General features: G+C 38.6%; 1 protein-coding gene across 7 annotated transcripts in view; it reads right to left on the minus strand.

Annotated features, from left to right (window-relative positions):
• Positions 1-22,339, minus strand: part of ANO4 (anoctamin 4) — a 244,889-nt gene that overhangs the window by 84,015 nt on the left and 138,535 nt on the right. For all 7 annotated transcript variants that reach the window (XM_058420325.1, XM_058420324.1, XM_058420326.1 and 4 more), the window contains one exon: positions 18,280-18,438. In XM_058420325.1, the coding sequence (XP_058276308.1) occupies positions 18,280-18,438 (159 nt within the window). The remainder of the gene's footprint in view (positions 1-18,279; positions 18,439-22,339) is intronic.

Consider the following 22,339-nt stretch of genomic DNA (forward strand, 5'->3'; position numbering starts at 1 on the left):
TATTAATATTTTTGTGGGAGGGAGAGATTACGAGAAAAATAAACAAAGCAGGCTTAAGCTTAAAAATGAACAAAAAATGGTTTTATTAACACACACTAAAAGAATAGACAAAAAAAACCCCCAAAACAGAATGAAACTTTAAAAATATGCTTCATTCCTCTTACAAACTATTAACTTTCTTATTGAACAACATAGAAAGACACAATTTAGGATTTTCAGTCAGTTTCACTACTTAGACATAACTACACATTATTTTAGGAGAAGAGTCCTTCAAAGATCTTTTATGAAGATGTTTGCTTACACACACATCCGCTACCGTCCGGAGTTTTCGCAGACTGTGATGATCTATCAGCAAAGCTTCTCAGTGTACTATTTACACTGGTATAGTACTGGGGTACTATTTACAAATACTCCTTCTGATCTAAAATTATCTTTGTCTCAAAAGGCTGAGACCTCCTTTTCAACCCAGGAGCGGGGGTTTCAAAGTTCCCAAATAAATCTCTATTACACCAGTCCTTAATTTTGATTAGAACAGCATTCTACCCAAATAATACTAAGATGCTGCAAAGAACAGTTCATTTCTTCATAATTTACCTTAGAAGAGTCCGGTTAAAAATGTCCACTTCTTCAAACCTATTCCAATATTATTAGTTCTTTCACTTCTCATCTAACTGACTTGATGCAATGTCTGTTCCATGTACTTTCTGTTTTCTTCTTTCTTCTTTCTCTCAAGGAAGAATTGTGCTTTAAAAGTCCTGTATTGCTAAGAAAGGGTTAAATTTTTTGCCCGGGCTGGCAAAGCCACGTGCGCACGCTGAGCTGGTAGAAGAAACCGGCAAATGTCTCTTTTTCCACCCCTCGGTCTCATCTAAGGCAGTCCAGCTCAAAGTTGTTACGGAGCTGCAGGCTTGCTTTCTCCGCTGCCAGCGGTGATTAAGCTGGGCCATGTTTTGGCCCCTTGTGCCACGGTCTGAGCACATGGCCCCGCGCTGCCGAGCTGCAGCCGCCCCTCTCCCCTGCCCGCAAGCGAGGGAAAGGGGCTCAGCCAGCCCAGGCCTTCCCCGTGCAGGCAGCGGCCCCCAGACCCCCGGCCAGGCCCGGCCCGGCCGCCCAGAGAGGCAGCAGAGCCGGGCCCAGCCCGGACCACCTTGTTACCTCATGGCAAGTCACCAAAGCAAGAGAGCTGGCGGTCAGCTGCAGGTAAGTTTTAAATGTTCCTTCCAAAGTCACACTGACAGTTCTCATCCGTCAACTTAGCTGTCAATAGCCCAGCCTGCTTTCTGATAGGTCCTTGTCCTCCTCCCCCCAACCTACGCCACGGTTAGGGCAGGGAAAAAACATTTTACATTTCTCTATATATAGAAAACAAAATTGTGCTAACCGATGATAACTTTGCATCATTTGATGCAACTTTACAGAATAACTATAATTACTTGTGCTATACAAACACACATACACTGTCAAGCATAGCCTCTTTTGAATGTCAGAGCAGAGTGGTGAAATGGTTAGGGAAGAAATGCTACTAAATTGTATGGCACACACCTCTCCTAGTTCTTGATACTAGGGACTGAAAGCTTTGAACTGAATTGTTATCATCACAGTAGAACAGCTAGTGAATTTCTTTTCTAAAATAACGTTATTGCCTCACTGTTCACAATTGCCATATTGCTCTTCAAAAAAGTAAAGATTAAAAAAATTACAAAAATTAACTAATTTCTGCAGCACAATATTTCAAAGAAATCCCCCCTGCCCGTTTCTGTGTCTTACACACACATATTCAGAAACAGAATGGACAAACAAACACTTCTCTAAGTGGTATATTTGTTTCCTCCTCCAGAATCCCACCTGCATCTTGCTTGCTTATCTCCTATTCAATCAAAGTCACATTTCTCTTACCAGGTTCCTCTCACCACCACAGAAGGTAACTAATCCTGCCCATCACTCTGGCTGTGTGTGATATACAATGGAGGCAGCTCCAATGTCAGATCTCTGCCAACAGCAGTCTCTGGAGCACAACAAATTAGAGATCTCTGTTTTTTAAAGCTTCGGCTTGAAAAAGTAACAGGAAGTCATCTTAACTTTTGAACTGAGGAACCTTGTATAAAATATGTATGTACTAAATTTCCCAGACTACCAAGGGAACAAGAATGTGGGGACTCTTGCTTTGTCCAGATGGTATTTAAGCAGAAAATGGGAAAAAAATCGAAAGCTTTTTTTATTTTTTTTCTTTTTTTCCTTTTTTTTCTGGCAGATTTTAAGTGAAGAGCTCATCTGACACAGATGCCATCTCCCCTTTAAAATATGAAAGGCTAACAGGAAAATATCAAAATGCTAATAGGGAAAGAGCTCTGGGTAACAACTGAGCAATCATCACCCCTGTACATTGTTGGTGGAAAGTGCAGTGGCAGCAACACTGACAAGAAAATAGAGTCTAATGTTGGAAATGTCACCAAGTGCCTAGTGCCTAAAGTGATGCACTTATCTAACATTTGAATATTTTTAATGTATAATGAAGAGCAAAGGAAAATGGAGGAGGGGAAAACTATGCTCTGTGCTTAGGTAAATGGCTTCTCATGTTACACTCTAATGTCTGACAAACACATTCTTGTAGCACAGAAGATAGAGAGGTGGCTGAGAGTTAAATGCAGAAAATATGAACGCACAATATATCACTGTTAGAAGTAAGAAGATAAGCCAGCAATAGAAGCCAGACTAGGGTATGATGCCGGAAGATTAAAAAAAAGTAAAAATCAAATTAAGAGCACGCAGGACTCAAATTCCCTAGTCCTTTATTTGTATAGCTATTCAGCAGGGGGTAAAGTACAGCCTGAGTAAGAAATAGATGGATTAATTAAAGAAAGATCAAACCAGGAGATTAAGAATGATAAAAAGTTTTGGGAAACTTGACCTAGGGGAAAAAGATTGTTGAAAACACAGATGGAATTCAAAACACCAGAGAAAATGCTAAGCAGAGACCACAGTAACATTTTAAAAATAAGTAACAAATAGTTATGAATAGGAAGGGAATGAACTGAATTCCATTTTCCTTCTCAATCAGGCAAGAAATAACTGGATTAAATTGTAGCAAAGGAGGCTTAGGTCAGATCCTATCTAAACCAGTCAAGAATTGCTAGGACTTGGTATGTGGGGCTGTAAGGAATGTATATGAGTGGCTGAGAGTGCTTAGCCTGGGATAAAAGGAGAAGCCCTATATTATGCTTTCATGTGGATATTACTGTAATAAATCCTGTCAAGAAGGCAGATACAGTTCTTTACTTAAACTCCTTGTCAACATCCAGACACACATATTTGGCTTTCCCCTGTTAAAATCAATAAAGACCTATTAGATAAAAATCACAGAGGACTCAGGCAAAAGTAGTATTAAAAGCATAAGTTTCTTCAAACACATCCAATATCCTTCAGAGTTTTAACAGTATCTGTGTGCTGTACTTACTTTGGAATATGTTATTATTTTACTTAGATTTGTTTTCTGAGATCTTCAGTTTTTATAGGCTTCAAGATCAAGATTTAGCTGTTAAGGGCATCAGAAACATATCTTCCATTTGTTAGAGGCATACACTTAAAACAACTCAATCTACAAGAGGCTAGGAACTCAAGAGTAACACAATGAAAGAGATCAGTGCTTTTGGATATTGGTAATAGTTTCTTGACAGTGGTCCAAGGCTTTGCTGTAGAGTTACAATGTCTGTCAGGTGTTTAGAGATGTGCATATGAACAGTTTAGAAAATACAAATTCTAGGTGTTCAAGAAAACCTGACATATATTCATGTTCCCATTTTAGTTTTTAGAGTTTTAGGAAGTGGCTGTGATAATGTCTGAACACAGGATAAGGAATGTAAGTGCAAGTAATCCGTTCATGTTCATGTACATCCTGATGTGACCTGAACCAAATTGTGGCCCAACCCTCTGTCCCAGGCTGTTGATCTAATTTTATTTTTCTGTAGTCACATGAAATAAAATGCCAGTCCAGAGACCCTGATTGTAAAGGCTTCTGTTAGATCATTTCTGCAACAAGAATCTAGTCATGAGTTTAGTAAATGAGGTTTTCTTTTATGTGACATATTGTCTAATGGAAAATATCCTTCATGCACTACAAGTAATCTATGAAATTATTTAAGTTTTAATTAATTATTATTTTTAAATATAAAAACTTTCGCTAGCAAGGCATGGTTAGACCTGTATGAACATTCCAGTGATCAGCAGTGATGCTGTTTAAGAGAGAAAAGTATTTTGCTGCAACACCAAATTGAATAAATTTTACGACAGTAGAGCAAATTGGACAAGATTTCTAAATATTTGTCAGGAAACCGTGAAAATTTTTACTTTGATTTATTTTAAAAAACTGTCCATAAAAAATAGCATGTTTTGGTATTTCACTGGATTATATCTGTTTTCTCTTTTGTAAAGATAGCCTTTATAACAACTAGAACAGCATTTTAATATCAGGTATTTGAAACTGAATTGGTGGAGGAGGTACAACTGACACTGAAGAAGGCTTCAAGCATCAGCACCTTATTGTCTTCCAGTACAACCTTTTATACATCTTACATGCATTACAACTGTGTGACCTATTGTTGGGGGTTAGGTTTGTTCCTTTTTTTTTTGACTGAGAGAATTTTTCCCCATAAGTTTCTAAGAGACTAAGTGCTGGTGCTTAGATGGTGCTTGACCAACACAAAAGACATGGCCAGGAGGGGGAAGATGACATGAGTTTTGGGGGAGGGAAAAGGACAGGGCTGGGGGAGCTGGGGGCTTTTTCTTGCTCTTGGCATCAGAGAGGACAGTCAGGCTGCTGCTTGCTGCGGGAGGGGTCCATGGTCAACAGAAAGTCAGATCCTACCATCATCTGCTTGTGTGGCCAGCCCTTTCACCTGCCTTGATGGACCTGGGCCAGCCCAGTCCGGCCGCCACAGCTCCTGCAGCACTGCTCACTTTGCCGGGACACCCCCTTGCCTGCTGGGGACATCCTGCCTTTCCAGCCACCAGCCCAGGAGTTTTCACCATTCCAGCTTGGTGCTCTCGGGGTCCCAAGGGATCAGACTGCCCCTCGAGGTTCCGGGTTCTGTTTATTATTAATGCTGTAGTTGTTGTTGTTTGTTTGCCCTGTTATATTTACTAGTAAAGAACCGTTATTCCTTTCCCCATACCTCTGCCTAAAACAACTCCTTTAATTTTCTAAATTATACCTTGGAGGGAGGGGATTGGAATTCCCCATTCCTAGAGAGGCCCCGCCCCTCCCTAGCAGATACCTGTCTTTCAAACCAGGACACTTATCTATCCTTTTCTGTCTGGTCAGTACCTCTCAGCACTTCATGTTTCATTGCCTTGAATACTATTCACCTCCTACACAGTTGTAGTCCATTAGGGATGTGACTCGGCCGCAGCCCCATTCCTAATCACCACAAACTGTATGCCTACACTTAATCTGTTTAAATGAAATATTTTCACATATTCAAAATGTTTCCCTTTTCTCAGCTAAAGCTCTTTGCTAATCTATACTAGTGATTTTTAATTCCTTGCCCTTCTCCTTTGCTGCATTCTATTAAGACATTCTACATAAATACAAAACAATTGTTTCAAGATGTTAAAGGCTTGTGTTGCATTTCCAAAGAGATTTTACACTCACATTTTTATAGTGGTAGTTATACTATGAGAAGGGGGCTTTTGTTACATATCTGCTGTGATATGTAATATAAAGTTAATTCGTGTTCAGTCTTGTGATATGTAATATAAAGTTAATTCGCGTTCGGTCTGAATTAAGCTCTGTAAAATATAAAATGTACTTGGGGTTTGAAAGCGAAATGTGAGAGGGGGACACGAGGGTTGAGAAACAGGGAGGGTCTCTGCTGGGAAGCCATCAGAACACTCATTCACTCAGTGAATAGAAGAGATGATTAGATAAAATATGTCTCCCCCGGAGATGGACCTGCTAAAGATGCAGCGATCAACACCAGATGGATATCTTATCTGCTCCGGCCGAGTTTAACATCTCTAAACACCACTCTGGAGTAAGCAATCACGACATTGTTCTACCTCAGGAACCTATTCAACCGACCAGAGACATGGACATGAATACCTGATGAAGCAAAAAGGGACAAGAGTAACACGGTCGCTCTCCACTCTCAGCGAAAGACTGTATAAAAACCAGCAGCTCGGGACACACTTTGTGAACAGGGTAGATTCGGAGCGGTAGAGTCCGTTTCTGCGTTCACCCAGTGCTGAAACCTGGGGTTCGACGCTGTTCCTTTTAATTGTGGCTGTTAGAGACTGAATTTAAGTCTCAAAATAAAATTCTATATTTTGATTTACGAAATTGGGCTTGACCATTTATTACATCTGCCATGATTTAATGTGGATATGCCTCCACATTTTGATTCTAGTGTCCTCTTATGCTTTCTCACCACAATTCTAAATTCCCCCCTTTCCCAAAACTTTAATGTGCTCACCTTTCCCAAATCATTTTTGTGTTGTGTGTTTTGGCTGGAATAATACATTGGTAGGAGACATAAATTGTGTTTCCTTTCATAAAACAGACAAAAAACCAGCCAAAGATGGAAATGTAAATCCACATGGCAAGCAGTCATCAATTCCCAGTCAAAACATCAAAGAACAAAAAATGTCAAATAATGGAATAACTGCAGAAACATTAATCCATTCCATAGCTTGGGGGTTTTATATTGGAAATTTTCAGTTGTCACAATTCACACCATTCCATTAGTTGTATACTTTACATTACACCAGTACTGGGGATGATCTTGCAGTCCGCAGATCTATTAATGTAAACCTATAGGTAACACCTGGACAGAAGGAAAACAAAAAGGCTTATCTTGAATAATTTATAGCTATGGCACGTGACAGGTATCTGACCCAGTTTCCCTTGCTGGATACTGGCAGGCCACTATTTTTGTATCAAAACACTGGCAGTATCGTGTCTCTAAGCCCACTGATCCTGAGAAGTTCCCTGAAGGCTTATTCCCAAGGAGCAGACACCACAGGTGTGATTCAGGGCAACTAAGTTTAGATAACTGCAATGGAGAGGAACAGGCACCTTCAAGGTGTAATTAATTTGTTCTATTTTCCTCAGAATGAGATGAACTGATTCATATTAAGGGCTTGTTACTACCTAGTCAGGTTATGTACATTGTGAACAGCTATAGTCAATATGTTTGGGGTTTTTTTCCTCTTGGGGTGCTGCACCTTATTTTCCCTGGACTCCTATTACCTTCTTCACCACCCACATCAACTTCTGCAGCAGCAGAGACATGTCGCTTCCTACAACTGCACCTTCATGGGTGCTTCTAATGCACTGCTCTGCTGTCTGGGACACATCACAGTGGCAGCATTTGATTCAGAACATTTTACAAGGCCTTAACTGTCATCCATTTTCCCCATTCACCCTATTCATTCTTCCTGCAAAGAAGACATAGGGAAATCCAGATCTTTCAATAACAAAGCCTCTCATCAGTGTCCTCTGTACTTTAAAGGCCTCTTGAATTTGGTCAGTACTTTCTGTATTTCATTAATTGAGTTCTTTTCGCCTGTGAATTTCTGAAGCTAATGATAAAATCCATGAATTTGCACAAGAACATTGACCTGAAATGTTCTAAAAATCATAGCCTCTATCTTCTCATCTGCTGTTTCAGGACATTTTTTGAATCCAATCTTGTCTCAGAAAGTCACAGTTTCCAATAGCGATAGCACTCACAGTACAACTTCAAGAATTCTGGTGATTGAAAGGCCAGGCTATAATCTATAGAAAATCTATAGAATTCTATAGAAAAAAGCCATGGCCATCCTGATCTAGCATTGGTGACAGGTCTGCTTCATGGAGTTGACCTTCAGACATGCCTTCCTGTCAGCACTTGAGCTTCTCCAGATTCCCGAGAAAATGAAGTCACAGAATAGATTATTAAGTTATATGACACAAAACCCCACAGAAGTCTAAATAGGAAAAGACAAATTTCTTGAGGAGGACAACATGAATTTTGCATATTGCAAGAGAAAGTATAGAGTCATGGTTTCCAGATGTACATCTCCATTTTGTTCATCTCCTATCTATATTTTCACTGTGGAGGCTTTAGTCTTTACAAAAAATTTTGAAGTTTAAAAAGGTGTAAGTGATGGCCTTTAGACAAAAAAAGTAAGCACAAAGTTCTTATATTTTAAGAAAGGGGTGTCAATCTTGTTATAAATGGAAAGGTCTATTTGAGTCTATTAACAAAAACAAGTTGTACCTATGGAGAGTAGTAAGTAGAGTACCATAAGGACCTCCAAGAGGAAAAAAAGGGTTTTCACACTGTTTTGTCTAAAATGTACTTTTACAGATTCTTTCAAGTGGTTTCAGATAACAAAATGAAAGAAAATTTGTGCACAGAAGAGCATTTTGTAAAGTGAACAAGACTTCAAACAGGAGGACTTGACTAACTGGCTGACAGAAGTTTCAGTTAGCATGGCTATCTCAGAAACATTTTTCCCTCAGGTCAGATTTTTTAAGCTTTATTTACAACACCACTTCATTACCACTCAAGCAGCAAGAAACAAATATGTAAATATGCAGTGGATAATCCTGCATTTCATTTGGGCCCAGAGACCCATAAACTGAAAGGTCTTTTTCAAAAAAGTTGAGCCCTCATGTAGTCGACTAGTTTTATTTTGTTCTGTTGCCGCAACTGAAATACAGGTAATCCAAGGCACAGGGCACCAATGCTCCACTTGCTTTATCACTGACTTAACCCTCTATAACTAAGAAAGTCAGACAATGAGAGGACCTGGAGTCCTTGTGCCAAGAGCAGTGAGAAAGGGAACTGCCCCTTCTAGGTTCATGCTTCCCTCTTGTCACTGCTTTCAGGGCGGCAGCCCCACACCACCTCAGGCATTTGGGGAAGATATAAATGTCCTCCAAGACCAATCATTACTATTTGGTTTAGAGGCATAATGCTGTAAATACTGTGCTCTCTTCTCAAAACAAGCTCAACATCAGAATCATTAAGATAAAATGAGTATAAAAAGCCTACTGCTGGTCTGTCTTTCTGTTCCCTAGGGACAACTTTAGATTTTTGCTTATTAGGCCATTACTTTAAGGGAACGTTGCAGCAAACCAGTCATGTCATGTTTGGGCAATGAAAACTCACTGTGCATTAAGTGATTGTAGCCTTGTACATCGTGCTTATTCCTGATGCTGCTGGCAGGTGAAACAACACCTCAAAAATAATTACAGTTCAAGATCAGTTACTGTAAAGGGAGAGGGGACTTTTGGCATATAGGGGACATATATATCTTATATATAACCATGATAATTTTTTCTTAATCTATTGCCTGTCTGATTTGGTTTTTTTTCTTCAAAATATTTGTGACATTCTGATACGTGGATGTTGAAGACAGTAAATTTTTTTACAAGAATTTTTACCTGTTCCTGAAAGAAGTATGTCAGGGGCTTTTAAATGCCTATTCAGTTATTTATGTGTTTTCTGTATTACCACTCTATTCCTTGAAAAAGCCATATTTTTTAAAAAAAAAGTGGATCATGTTATCAGTAACATTTGCTTAGTCTACTAATTTTACAAAGCCCTATTAAAGGTGGGCACTTGTCAACTCAGAAACATTAATTTATGGGCTCCCTCAGATAATCAAGAAATTTATCTTTAAGAACTGCATTCTGAAATTTGAATTCAGACCCTATCTATCCAGACTTTCATTTATCTCCTCAAGTTTTTCTTCTAAATTGCTGTTGTGCTGTACAGTGGACATAGCATCTGACTGGACATAAATCTAAAGCTTTTCCCTCAGAAGTTCAGGCAGCTTGAAACTTCTCCACTGTTTAGTGACCATGGGTTTTTGTACAGAATACTCCCTGGGAAAGGACATTGTTCTGCTTGTACCAACACGCTTTTCTGTAAAACATTGCTGAAAAGAGACTCCTTTTTCTATGTGCATTAGATAATAAGACCAGTCTGATTTTCACTTGCTCTGGGTGAATTGGGATGAAATGAACAACCCAATGTTTAAAATTAAATAGCTGGAAGCACTTTCATTTACAATTCTTGTGGTAAGGTTTGCATTTCTGTCTGGTTCCCTTTTTGCAGGCATAGTTTATGTCATGTTGATGTCCCTGTCCATGATTTGTGGATGCAACCGGATGCAGTGCTTAAAACATTAAATAACAAACTGCACCTGCTAATAATATGTTATGCTGCTCATGAAAATACAGAGCCTGCAGGCTGCATAATTTGTACTGTAAGTTCATTAACTGTGGATATTTACATATTGAATAATAGGATCAGAAAAGTGAGAGACTGAATCAATTTACTAGACTCCATGAAAGCTATGGAATTTTTGATACTGGTTACAGTAGTGGAGTAACATTGAACTACATCTGTGATGGGTTGACCCTGGCTGCATACCAGGTACCCACTAAAGGCACTCCATAACTCCCTTTTTCATCAGAACAGGGGAGAAAATAGAAGAGGAAGCTCACAGGTCTAGACAAGGACAAAGAGAAAGCACCCTGCTGTTACCATCATGGACCAAATAGACTGGACTTGGAGAAATTAGTTTAATTTATTATCAATCAAATTAGAATAGGATAATGAGAAATAAAACCTAACCTTAAGACACCTTCCCCTAACCCTTCCCTCTTTCCAGGCTCAGCTTCACTCCAATTTTTCTCTACCTCCTCCTACCCAGTGGTATGTAGGGACAGGGAATGCAGGCTGCAGTCAATTCATTACCTGTTGTCTCCGCTACTCCCTCCTCCTCAGAAGGAGGACTCCTCACACTCTTCCCTTGATTCAGTATGGGGTTCCTTACACAGGAGACAGTGCTCCACTAACTTTTCGAACTTGGGTCCTACCCTCAAGCTGCAGTTCTTCAAAAACTTCTCCAGCATGTGTCCCTTTCATGGGATGCAGTCTGTCAGGAACAGATTGTTCCAGTGTGGGTCTCTTGCATGGGGTCACAAGTCCTACCAACAAATCTTCTCCAGCATGGGCTCCTCTCTCCAGGAGGCCACAGGTCCTGCCAGGAGCCTGCTCTAGTGTGGGCTTCCCACAGGTTCACAGCCTCCTTTGGGAATCCACCTGCTCCAGTATGTGGTCCTCCAAAGGCAACAGGTGGATATCTGCTCTCCTGTGCACCTCCATGGGCTGCAGGGGCACAGATGCTTCACCATGGTATGCACCATGGGCTGCAGGGGAATCTCAGCTCCAGCATCTAGAGGACCTCCTCCCCTTTTTTCCTCGCTGACCTTGGTGTCTGAAGAGTTGTTTCTCTCACATTTTCTCATTCCTCTCTTTTGGCTGCTGTTCTGCAGCAGATTTATTAATTTTTAAATACTTTATTGCAGATGTGCTACCATTGTTGATGGGCTCAGCCTTGGCCAACAGTGGGTTCATCTTGGAGTTGTGTAGCACTGGCTTTGATAGATGTGAGGGAAATTTCTAATAGCTTCTCACAGAAGCCATCCCTGTAGCCCCACGTACCTCCAAAACATTGCCATGCAAAACCAATACAAGGTCTCATCTTCTCCAAAGTTTTGTCCAAATGCCTGTTTGGCCTAAAGGAAACTTGTTAGCCATAGGTGACATCCTGCATGTTGCTTGACCTATCATGCATGCACAGTAGGGATAATCGACACTCTCGTGCTTCCTGGTACATGCCTACGTGAGAACATAGGCATGCTCATAGCTATCCTTCTCTCTGTCAAAAAGCTCAGAGGACAGCTGATATGATTTCAGTGGTGGAAGCTTTTCCTAGCCACTCTTTTCTCTAGTGGATGGGTGCTTTTGATATGTGCAGAGTAAGCTCAACACGACAGGGAAAGGATATAAGCACCAAATAAAAGCTAGCAGCCATGAAAATATTTTCCAGCTGACCCGCAGCTTGCTTCTGGCTACTACACAAACTCCCCTGGCAAGTTGTAAAAAGTCAGTTGACCACAGACTAGAGCACTCTGGTTTGAACTGTATGCCTGGTTGATTAAATGGATATCTAGAGGAGCAATAAACTACAAAAAAGTTATTGTTCTTTCAATAACTGGATAAACTGAAGTCATAACAGAAAAATAAACTTGGAATCAACTAGAAAGGCACTGAGATTTTATTGTGCACTGCTCGGAGAACCAAATTACATAAGCTACGTTTATAAAACACCTTTTCTAACTCAGATCTGCAAGTGCCACTTGGGGTCTGGAAGTCAGCTTAATTCTTTTCTACCCATGAATCACAATCAGAAAAAAACATTTATGTAACAGGAATCTCATGAAGAATTGCTGTGATGATGCACCAACCAGAAAAAAGCAGATCAGTCTCTCATAACTGTTTTGGCTCTGCAGTTCTAACAACAAGAACAAAAAGGAGTAGATGCCATTTTTTTTCCAGAAAGATTATAGTATTTGATTAAGTTCAGATGCAATAGCTGTTGATTGTAATACCTCTTTCACATCAACACTTTCTGAACATAGTTAATGCTCAGAAGTTTCAGTCTTTGAAGTTCTTAGCTTTTTCATGTTCTTTATTTCTAAGTTTTACCTCACTTTGACATGGTCATAAGTCTGTTTCCCTTTTACACTCAGGGATGTGCTAAAAGTCACAGAGATACTCTGTGTGTTCTTTCTGTCATCTGTAATTTCTCTCAACATTCATCATTTTGAAAGCAGACTCCAATTTGCTGCTAAATATAAGTATTTTACTGAATACATGTTTCTAGCCTCTTATGTCCTTCCTCACTACCATGAAGTTACAGCCACATTAAAAAAACTACTTTACACAACTATTACTAGCTCTTCAGGAACCTATCTACATCTATTTGCAAACTTGAAAAGTCATGAAGTAATAGTACTCTGTAATTATATTGCATCAACTACTGAAAAATATTTCAAAAGATAACTTCCAGGGTCACGTTAATATAAGACTCAGAGTAGACCCTCTAGTAGATATTTGTTCATACAACACAACTAAAGCTTTTACTGTGCTTTTCTTTCTTGTTCTTTCGGGTTTTCCCCAGAGAACACCTATTATATATTTCTACTGCCTATTGTATACACCAGCTGTATTTTTGCTGCCAGATGTTGCACCAGAAACGTCAGCTGCTGCTTGAGGCAGAAAGCGAATGCAATTAGAGGTGCTCTTGGTGACAGCTTGACACTTATGGTGGCAAAGTTTAAATTTTTAATCAGGCATATAACAAAAAATCCACAGAACTTTCATTCTTCCAAAAACTAGACCAGCACTACACTGATGTCTTTTATCAGGGAGATGCAAAGATCAATGTGCCAGCAGAAGTCCAAATAGATTGGCTGTTACTCGTAAAATATCTGAAACTAGTTTCTGAAGCATATTCTGCATGCAGTAGCTGTGAGGAGACCTGCTTTCCAGGGCAGTAAGGAATGGTATTTTTTAAAAGTAGTTAATTGCTTTTATACTGAGATATTAATGACAATAAATATTAAAAATATGTAAAATAGAAGGCCTGAATATTATTTTCACTACTTATGTGCTTAGTTCCCATTTACGACATTTCTATCACTCACTTTCTACTTGTCTATCAAATGCTTTTTCAAGTAAACTGCATGCAATCAACATATAATCTATAAATTAAAAACTTTGAACAGTCATTAAGCATAATGCATCAAGTACATTTATTAGTAGAAATACTCTGTATGACTTAGTTTAGTGCAGTCATGAGAAGCAGAAAAACCAAAAGAATCATGCCAGGTTCAAACTAATTGTAGTCTGTTCCTAGGGCTACATGATCAGATCCTAACCCAACATCAGATTAATTTTGGATACAATGTTTTTAGTTAAAAAGCAGGATGACTTTTTTCTTTTTCTCTTGTAGAAATTACACATGCAAGTGTGGTCTGTGTTTGTTCATCCAGTATGATTTTTTTACCTCTATTCTGCATTTGCTTTACTTTACAGTGCAGCTTAAAAAGTTTGCAAGTGAATGAGTAATATAAATTATCTCTGCTGCATGCTGGCTGCCTTCATGCATGATTATCATAGTATAGTTAAAATTATTTTACTGAGAGGTATCTATACTACTGTATTTGTGTACCAGAATTTGTAGATACTCTTGACAACAACTTAGTTCTACCTGGTCATTTAGGACAGGTAAACAGTAATTCATGCTGCAGGAATAATTTGGGAAAAGGGTACCTCTCCAGATTTTGGCCATGAGGTTAAATTTATAAATATTTATTTTTGTGAAAAGTATCATGGACTCAAAGTAATTCTGACTCTTCATTCTCTCTGGAGAAGACAGGTCTTCCAGAAATTGCTGGGCCACAGGGTTGAACATTTAATTTGGAATGACAGACACTATCTATATTTTCTCTTCACGTGAAAGTGATCACAAGTAATTCTCTTCTGCATGTCAGTGGATTGATCTAAATCTCAGGTTTATCTTGTATTTAGATGAATTTGAAATGTAACATCATAATGTGGACCGTGTTAACCTTTTCCCACCAGCTCTCGAAGGGATGAGTCTCGTGATATTTACAAATGGTATCAGTGCCTACAAACTTACAGTGTGATTGGTACCTCATCTCCCATAAAAAACATGTTCCATTTGGAAGCTGTGCTCTCCACTTTCCCCACACATAAGTCTTTTTCAAGTGTATTGAAAAATGAGAGCAGCAGGGTCATCAAGGATCCCAGAGCCAGATTTTCACACTTACTTATCTCACTTGTGGGACATTGGAAAAGATGATAAATGAACAAAGGAAATTTTACACCTTGCTGAAAAGAACATAGGGTCTGTTTTCCAGGAGTGACCTACATTTCTGATTACCTTATCTGAGCATCTCTGCATGTGATCACATGTTGGATGTGGTCTGTAAGTATCTGGCTGTTACAGGGTCAACACACTCATCCTATCCAGAACAAATATACACAGAAAAGAAGGTGGAAGAGTCATAAAATGACTTGTGCTGTACCACTCAATTAGCATTCACTCTTAGAGTGTTGTTTTCAATTTTAAATCTTTACTATTTAATTTTATTTTTACTATTTTAAATTTTTTTCACTCTTAAAAATGTTTTATCACAATTTTTTTCTCTACTATTTCATTATTTTAATGTTTTTGTTAAAATTTTCATTATTTTAAATATCTGTTCCTTGGTCTGGAATCCCCTCATTCTTTACTACTGTATGTACTGAGCATCAAATCTGGCAGAATTTCTGATGCAGAGTGGTGTGGTAGAACTGAAGACTGTGAGTGTGAATTCATTGGGAAATATCTGCAAAATATTATCACCTTTTCCTAGAGGTGGAAAGTTTCTCAGCTACATGATCTTGACATTGTGCCTGAAGTTATCTCAACTGTTGTGAATTCATTTCAGATTCACTTTCTCATTTCATGCTGCTAAGTGAACACTGCTCCCTGCATTCACCACTTCCTGGGAATTTCACTGTGCTGTACTTGTCAGCAAGCCACTGCAGTGCATTCCTTCCTTCCTGCAGTGAGGCAAAAGGGTTTGAAATTGCAGGGTGGATAGCTCTGTAAGTTTTCCTCTCTGCCAATGGTTTCACATTAAAAGGACAGGGCTAACATAATAAAATGCCAAGATATGAACAGCCAGTACTCAAAGGAGAATGAACCAACAACCACACAATATTCACAGAAGGTAAAAAGTTTCTTTCAGTCCAACAGTTAGTACCTTTTGTCTCTGGATATGTTCTGTGGCCAAAGCCACAGACAGTCTTCTCGTTTCATCTGGGAGAAAACTTTTTTCAGTGGAAGCAGTGTATTGCATGTGTGTAGTCATGCACCCCCCACTCCCAAGCGAGTATTTCTGATAAGGAAAAGGCTTTCAGTTTACCTGAAACATATAAGGAAGCCAAACTAGAAAGTTCTGTGTCTTTCTCTTTGTAGCTGGCTCAATGCCAAGAGAGAAGCACGTTGGACTTTGTCACTGTCCTTCAAAATCTGTACCTTTCCTTATTGGCAATTTACCAGTGGAACGCACCTAGACTATTAAGTACTAAAGGGACTAAGCAAAGAAACCAAGGAGCTTTTTGGGACTGCCGTAACAGTGTCAGAATGGTCTCTGCACTGTGTTCAACCTGCATTTTCTTAATCTGTTTATGTTTATTATTTTCCCTGTTATAAAACCTTTTATTTTACAAAGAATGTCCAGGGAAGTTGTCCTGCTACATGATTTAAGCTATTTACCGGAACAGGGCTGGACCCTGGGAGGTACTAGAAAACTTTACATGTGAACCACTTGAAAAAAGCCCTGCAGTTATAATTTTTCAGGATTAATACTCAAAATGGTGTGTAGTCTCAAAAAAAGGAGAAGAAAAATAATGAGAAATAATCTAGACACTAGGTGATCACTCACCTTAGTTTAAAGCTAAGTGTTATGCAGCACTGTTCTTAATCTCTGAGGATGGAGGAGGGAGTGTACTAAGAATGTACATATTTCCTTCAGGATTATAATTAAATTTAGAAATTAACTCAATCATAAAATGTACATACTAGGATTTAATTTTAGGTCAGAGTCATACGTTAAAAAGATTGCTACCCTAGATTTTAAAAACATTAGCCTGATTCATGTAGCACAACCTCATTTTGATCATTCTGAATTTAGAAAATGTACAATTACTGACACTGGCAAGAAGTCACTCCAAGGGCAAATGAGATTAGTAAGAATAAAACTGCATGTCACTAGCAAAATAGAAACTGAAATGAATAATCAAATTATTCACTCATGCAGCCTAGGCAGCAAAGGTCAAACAAATGGTACTGAAAGCCAAAAATACCTCTATAGTAAATGCTTAAATAATAAATTTGAAAAAGTTTTCACTGCAGATTGTTGCAATAAGTTTCATAATACTTAAAATATAAAGTCATTTCATAGTTTTCCGTGATGACCTTATCACAGTAATAAATCTTCAAAAACCACAAAGTAGGAAAAAAATTACATGAAACCATTGGATATATGTATTAATAGGGAGGATTCATTCCCCATTCATTTGCTACACTGCCCAAATTTCAGAGACTTTGTCAGCATCTGTCCTGGTGGAAGCAGGGCAGAATTCAAGGATGTAGAGGTGAATAGCTGCAGCAACACTCTCATGTTCATGGATGTTGGGTTACAACTCCTATAGACAGTAGCACATATACAGGAAATGTAATAATGAATAATCTCTGGCATTGAAAACATATATCGATTACTGCAGCACTGAAGATGATGACTTAACCAGTTTATTTGAAGGAACAGATTAGGGCAACTTTAGGTATAACCAGTAAATGCTCCTAATACACTTAAATAAACCATGTTCAATCAAAAACATTTAAAGAAAAGAAACATTTTCATTTTTCTGTAAAGACTTCCCTTTTTTCCTCCCCAGTATTCTCCAAAGAGGTGTGCATTTCAAGCACATAGACAGAATATTTATTTATACATGTACCAAGAATTCAGTGAAAGAAAGGGAGATAATGTGTAACAGCTGTTTAACTGATCAAAGCCTATATCCTGAAAATTCCTCTTCTGTTTCAATTAGTGGCAGCATGACAATACATATTAGCATGAGTGTGAGCCCACCAGGCACAAATAAAAGTAGACACTCAGCAATACCTGTTCTGGATGGAAGTGAGGCTTAAGCCCTATTAAAGCACATTATCAAAGTTTAACAAAAATCATAAGCTTGGCAAAAGAGATATGATCTCTTTAAACCTTGCTCCTGCTATCTAACATATCAATACATTTTAGACACTTTGCTAATTTCTACACTCTTGTCCATAAAAGATCTACTAATTTAGGACATTATGTTGGAAATAACATAGATGTAAATGATTCATGTGTACTGTCCAATTATTTCAATGCTTAGGGTTAAGACTTTAAGAAACTTTAAGCTGTTTTCAAACTCGTGAAATACTTCTCATGTCACTGTGCCTAAGCTGACAGATAAAGGAAGGCAGGGATCTAGTTAGGTCTCTGGAAAGAGTACCAGGAGCCTCAGCTAACAGTAGAGTACGTAGCTAGAAGAAAATGTAGCTGCAGAAATATGGATTGCACTCAGTAGAATTTAGGCCTTTCAAACCCAGAACTTGTTTTTTTGTTTTGCACAGCAGATGAAGTTCTGTGGCCTACTTGTGCATAAGGTTGAAAAAGATGACTGTAATGGCCTGTTTTGGCCTTCAATCCCTGTGTCTGATTTTCCTTTAGGCTACACTTTTGTACTGCTCTGGCCTATATTTAGGCATGCTTAAAAGCATAGCTTCACCATGAAAGTTATTTTAAGGAAGATCTCTTACTTCTTTTTCCATTTGAAGTCCTTCTGCTCTGATATTTCTCTCAAATACTTCCCTCTTCTCTGTCTGTGGATTAGATTTTCTATACACAAGGATGTAGTCAATCCGACATTTCCCATCTCTAAAATATAGTCCACTGATTTTGTTCTTATCAGGTACTTCCTGCAAAGAGAAAATCAAGCAATTCAGTAATGTTAATTTGCCTTGATAATTGCTGCAGTGCTGTTTGCATCATCAGTTTTCAGTAATACTCAACAGGAAAGAGAAGAAAATCGCAACAAGCTGTTCAATTTTAGGCTCTTCACATACAGTGCTTCTGACTTTATCTGAGAAGAGCACAGACTTCCCTACCAAAGGGGATCTTAAGGGGCATCGGGAGGCCTTAGGAAAATGCCTTGACATATGGGGATGGGATAGGAGAGAATAAAAGTACAAGCGAACCTCTCTCCTCCACCACCCTCGATAAGATTAGGAATACTTCCTTACTGATAGAAGACAGCAGCAAATAGTGTTACTGAAGTGTAAATTTAGAATTAAGAACTTAATATGGCTGAATGTCTTTGTATATGTGAAAAGAGTAAACATTAACATTATCATTAACATTTACTGTAGTGAGGAACACGAAAACCTGGCATGGAGATTTTCATTACTTTGCCCCATAAGGACACACACAACAACATGAAGGTTGTGTATGAACCTCACCATACCTCATCCAACTAACTACAGAATATTCCTTGCTTAAGGAATAGCTGAGGATGGATTTGTATTTATTTGAAAAGAACTCCTGGTGTTAGGTGTAGCAGCACATAAAAACAATAAAAGCAATAAATATTGTCTCTTTCTTAAAAAACAAAACAAAACCAAAAACAACCAACCCAAAAAAACCCCAAAGTTTGGTCTGACAGAAAAACACAACTTGATTTCACTGTTAATAAGAAGACAAACAGGTCACTCTCCTGAGATATAAAAGACCAAACTACTGGGGTTTTTTCCAGTAAGTCATGAGATGAAATTCTCTACAGGTCCTCCTCACAATTTAACACTACTTCTGCATTATACAACTCCTTCCCAGGGTTTAAGCTTGCACTTTCAGAGAAGTTGAAATTGCATGGCAGTTTGCAATTGTTGGAGTGTTTCATGCATAAAATGTACACTCTGAAGGATACATGGGAACAAATATCACTCCCTCTGAGCAGTATAAAGGGCAAGGACTTTCAGGAACCTCAGGATCAGTTCAGCCCTAAGCTGAAGGGAAGGTTAAGCTAATTTACCTCTGTTTTTCCAAAACATGCTCTGCTATTCCTGCCAAAAATAGCCCTGCCCTATAATGCACAATCAAGTTTCTGAAAAAAAAGAATAATTTGTTTTTCACATCTGAGGGAAGGAAGGAATTTTCAAAATACTTTCTCCATAGGAGAATTGCTTCTGAATTCAAGTCACAAAGTGAACATTACAATAGGGAAATTTTCTTTTAGAGGACCCCTCCCCCCAAAAACAATTTTCCCATTCTAAGAGTTTAGTGCAAGCTATCTTTCTGATTCTCAGCAGGCATTTTGATTAAATGGAAAAAACAATGAAAGCATCCCAAATATTCCATCTCCTTGGTACATCCAGTTCACTAAAGGAAGAAGGGAATTTTTCTAACATCCTTTCATTACAGTTCCTATCTCCTGACACAACTTAGGGCAGACTTGATACAGTGGAACAGTTCTTAGAGCCCAAAAAGAAGGCAGGAAAAAAGATTTAATCTCTAAGGATGAAACAGTAGCAAACTATTTATATCTATACTGCATATCATGCTGATAAATGATATCATCAAGGTATGAGAAGTATTTTTTATAGAACATTAAATGTGAAAACAGCTCAGAACGCACATTTTATCTTTTTTCATTAAAAATCTTTGTCAAGAAGATATAAAAAATGCCCAACATCTGAAAGGATATTTAAGGTTATTTAAATAAAGGAAGGTTGTAGCAGGAGATTTAGAGGCTGTGGGTCAGCTTAGTGGTCCTGTTGTGATTTCTAACGCTCCTGGCAAGCCTCCTGTTCAGTAGTCAGAGTCAGCATGTATTTTTGGCATAATAGGAAAGGAGCTGTAGAGCAAAACAACCCATGCTGAGGATCTGCTAATTAGGCTTAAGGGCTCACTTTGGCCGCCTGTAGTCTGGTCCAAACGACTCACTGGATTTACATCCATAAGGAATACAGGTTTAAAATCCAACACTGCTCTGGATTGCGAAGAAGTCATAGCTAGGGGCAATTGGGAGATCCATTTCAAATGTACACTCCTCACCTGAACTCAGACTCCTCCCAAGAGTACCGTAAGAAATGTGTCCTTCTCTCCATGCAGTAGTGACTCCACTGGAAAAATTGATTTGCCCCTTCCTATGTTTCTGCTTACTCTGAAGAAAATTGGTTTGCCCCGCACTGACTCATCAACGAATGCAGACAGAACCTTATATTAGAGTATCTATGAGATTTAACCAAGGTATTTGACTTGTCAGACCTCTTCCACTACAAATATGACTGCCTGGGACAATTATTTCTCTTGGGCTTGTGAAACACTACAAACTACAGCATTGTAATTTTTAACTCAGAAAGGCAGCTTGGACACCCTTACCTGTACATAAAGGTCCTTTTCATTTTAGGAACACTTATATTAAATCCAGACTGATAAACCCTATTAGACTGTTAGGGCCTCTGGGAAGGCCCTCTGTTCTCTGGCCCTCTGTTACAGACTCTAAGGCAATTTTATAGACTGAGTCTGGACTTGCAAGAACTCTTGAGGATCTAACATGTTACAGAGACCATCAGGGCTGGTTCAGCAGTGTGAGCTGCAGGACTTCTGCATCATCCAACTATTACAGGCTTATGCTATTCCAGACAGAATTTTGTCCTACCTTCCTCCAGATATTGCATCTCCTTTACCTGTGGTATGACATCAAAATTCAGTTTTCCTAAACTGATGAAGAAAAAATATATAGCACTAGGTCTGTCTGCCGTTTTTTTGGTGAAAAAGTGCTGTGGTCACGTATGTCAAACCTCCATTCTTTCATGTAAAAAAGGATGCTGGAAGAAAGTAGAACACTGAAGATTTCACTCTAACAAGAAGCTTAGCATTTCTGTTTATGACTGTATTGTAATATGTGTTGTATAATTTGGACTTGTTTTCCAAGGAATACAGTAGTTTTTATATTCTCAGATGCTCAGCTGGGAACCATCAGCATTCAGACGTGACCCACATACATGCATATGCTAGGAGAGCTTTAGGCCAAAGGGCTGACCTACACATATCCATACAAACCATATAACATGTGTATCTTTTCCTTCTTCATTTTAGCAGGGACCAAGTACTTTGAAACATATTTTGGTAGGCTACGGCATCCCTGAAGTCCCATCAAGACCTTCAATTTTCATCTTTTTTTCCCTCATCTTACTCCTATATATGACTTATATTGGTATTTTCCTCAGTTATGGTTACAAAAAGACCCCTTAAATCTGCTCATATTCCTCAAAGGTTTTCCCTTTCCCTTTAGAAAAACAGAAGAACACATCTAAGATGGAAAAAAAATGTTTTGAGGTATTGTTTTTTCAATACCATTACATTACAGCAGCATGTCTTTCTGATCATTTTCCGTTAATTTTTCCTCTTTAACTTACGAAAATCATGTGCCTTTCACCTGTTCCTTTTTGCTAAAGGCCATATGGTACATGGTCCCAAAATACAACATGGGAATATCATTTCAGATTAACCTATTATGGTACAAGCAGGCAAAGAGGGTCCTTCGTATGTTGTATGGGAAGCTAGGGAAGCGCTATGATTAAAGAAGATGAAACTGTGAGCAAGGTCAAACATATTCAGGGTGTCCTGAATTTTGTTGCTTTAATTATCTGTCTAAACATTCAAGGAGTGCAGCTCTCTATGGGCTGAATTTCTAGAACAAAGAAAATCTCTCTCTCCTCGGCAGTGTTGCACAAAATAACTTGTACCACAAAACCCTCTAGCTCCTGAAAAAGGTAATGTCTAATTGCCTCTTCGAAACTCTTTCAAAACTAGCAAACA

Source organism: Hirundo rustica, chromosome 4, assembly GCF_015227805.2.
Source record: "Hirundo rustica isolate bHirRus1 chromosome 4, bHirRus1.pri.v3, whole genome shotgun sequence".
NCBI lineage: Eukaryota > Metazoa > Chordata > Aves > Passeriformes > Hirundinidae > Hirundo > Hirundo rustica.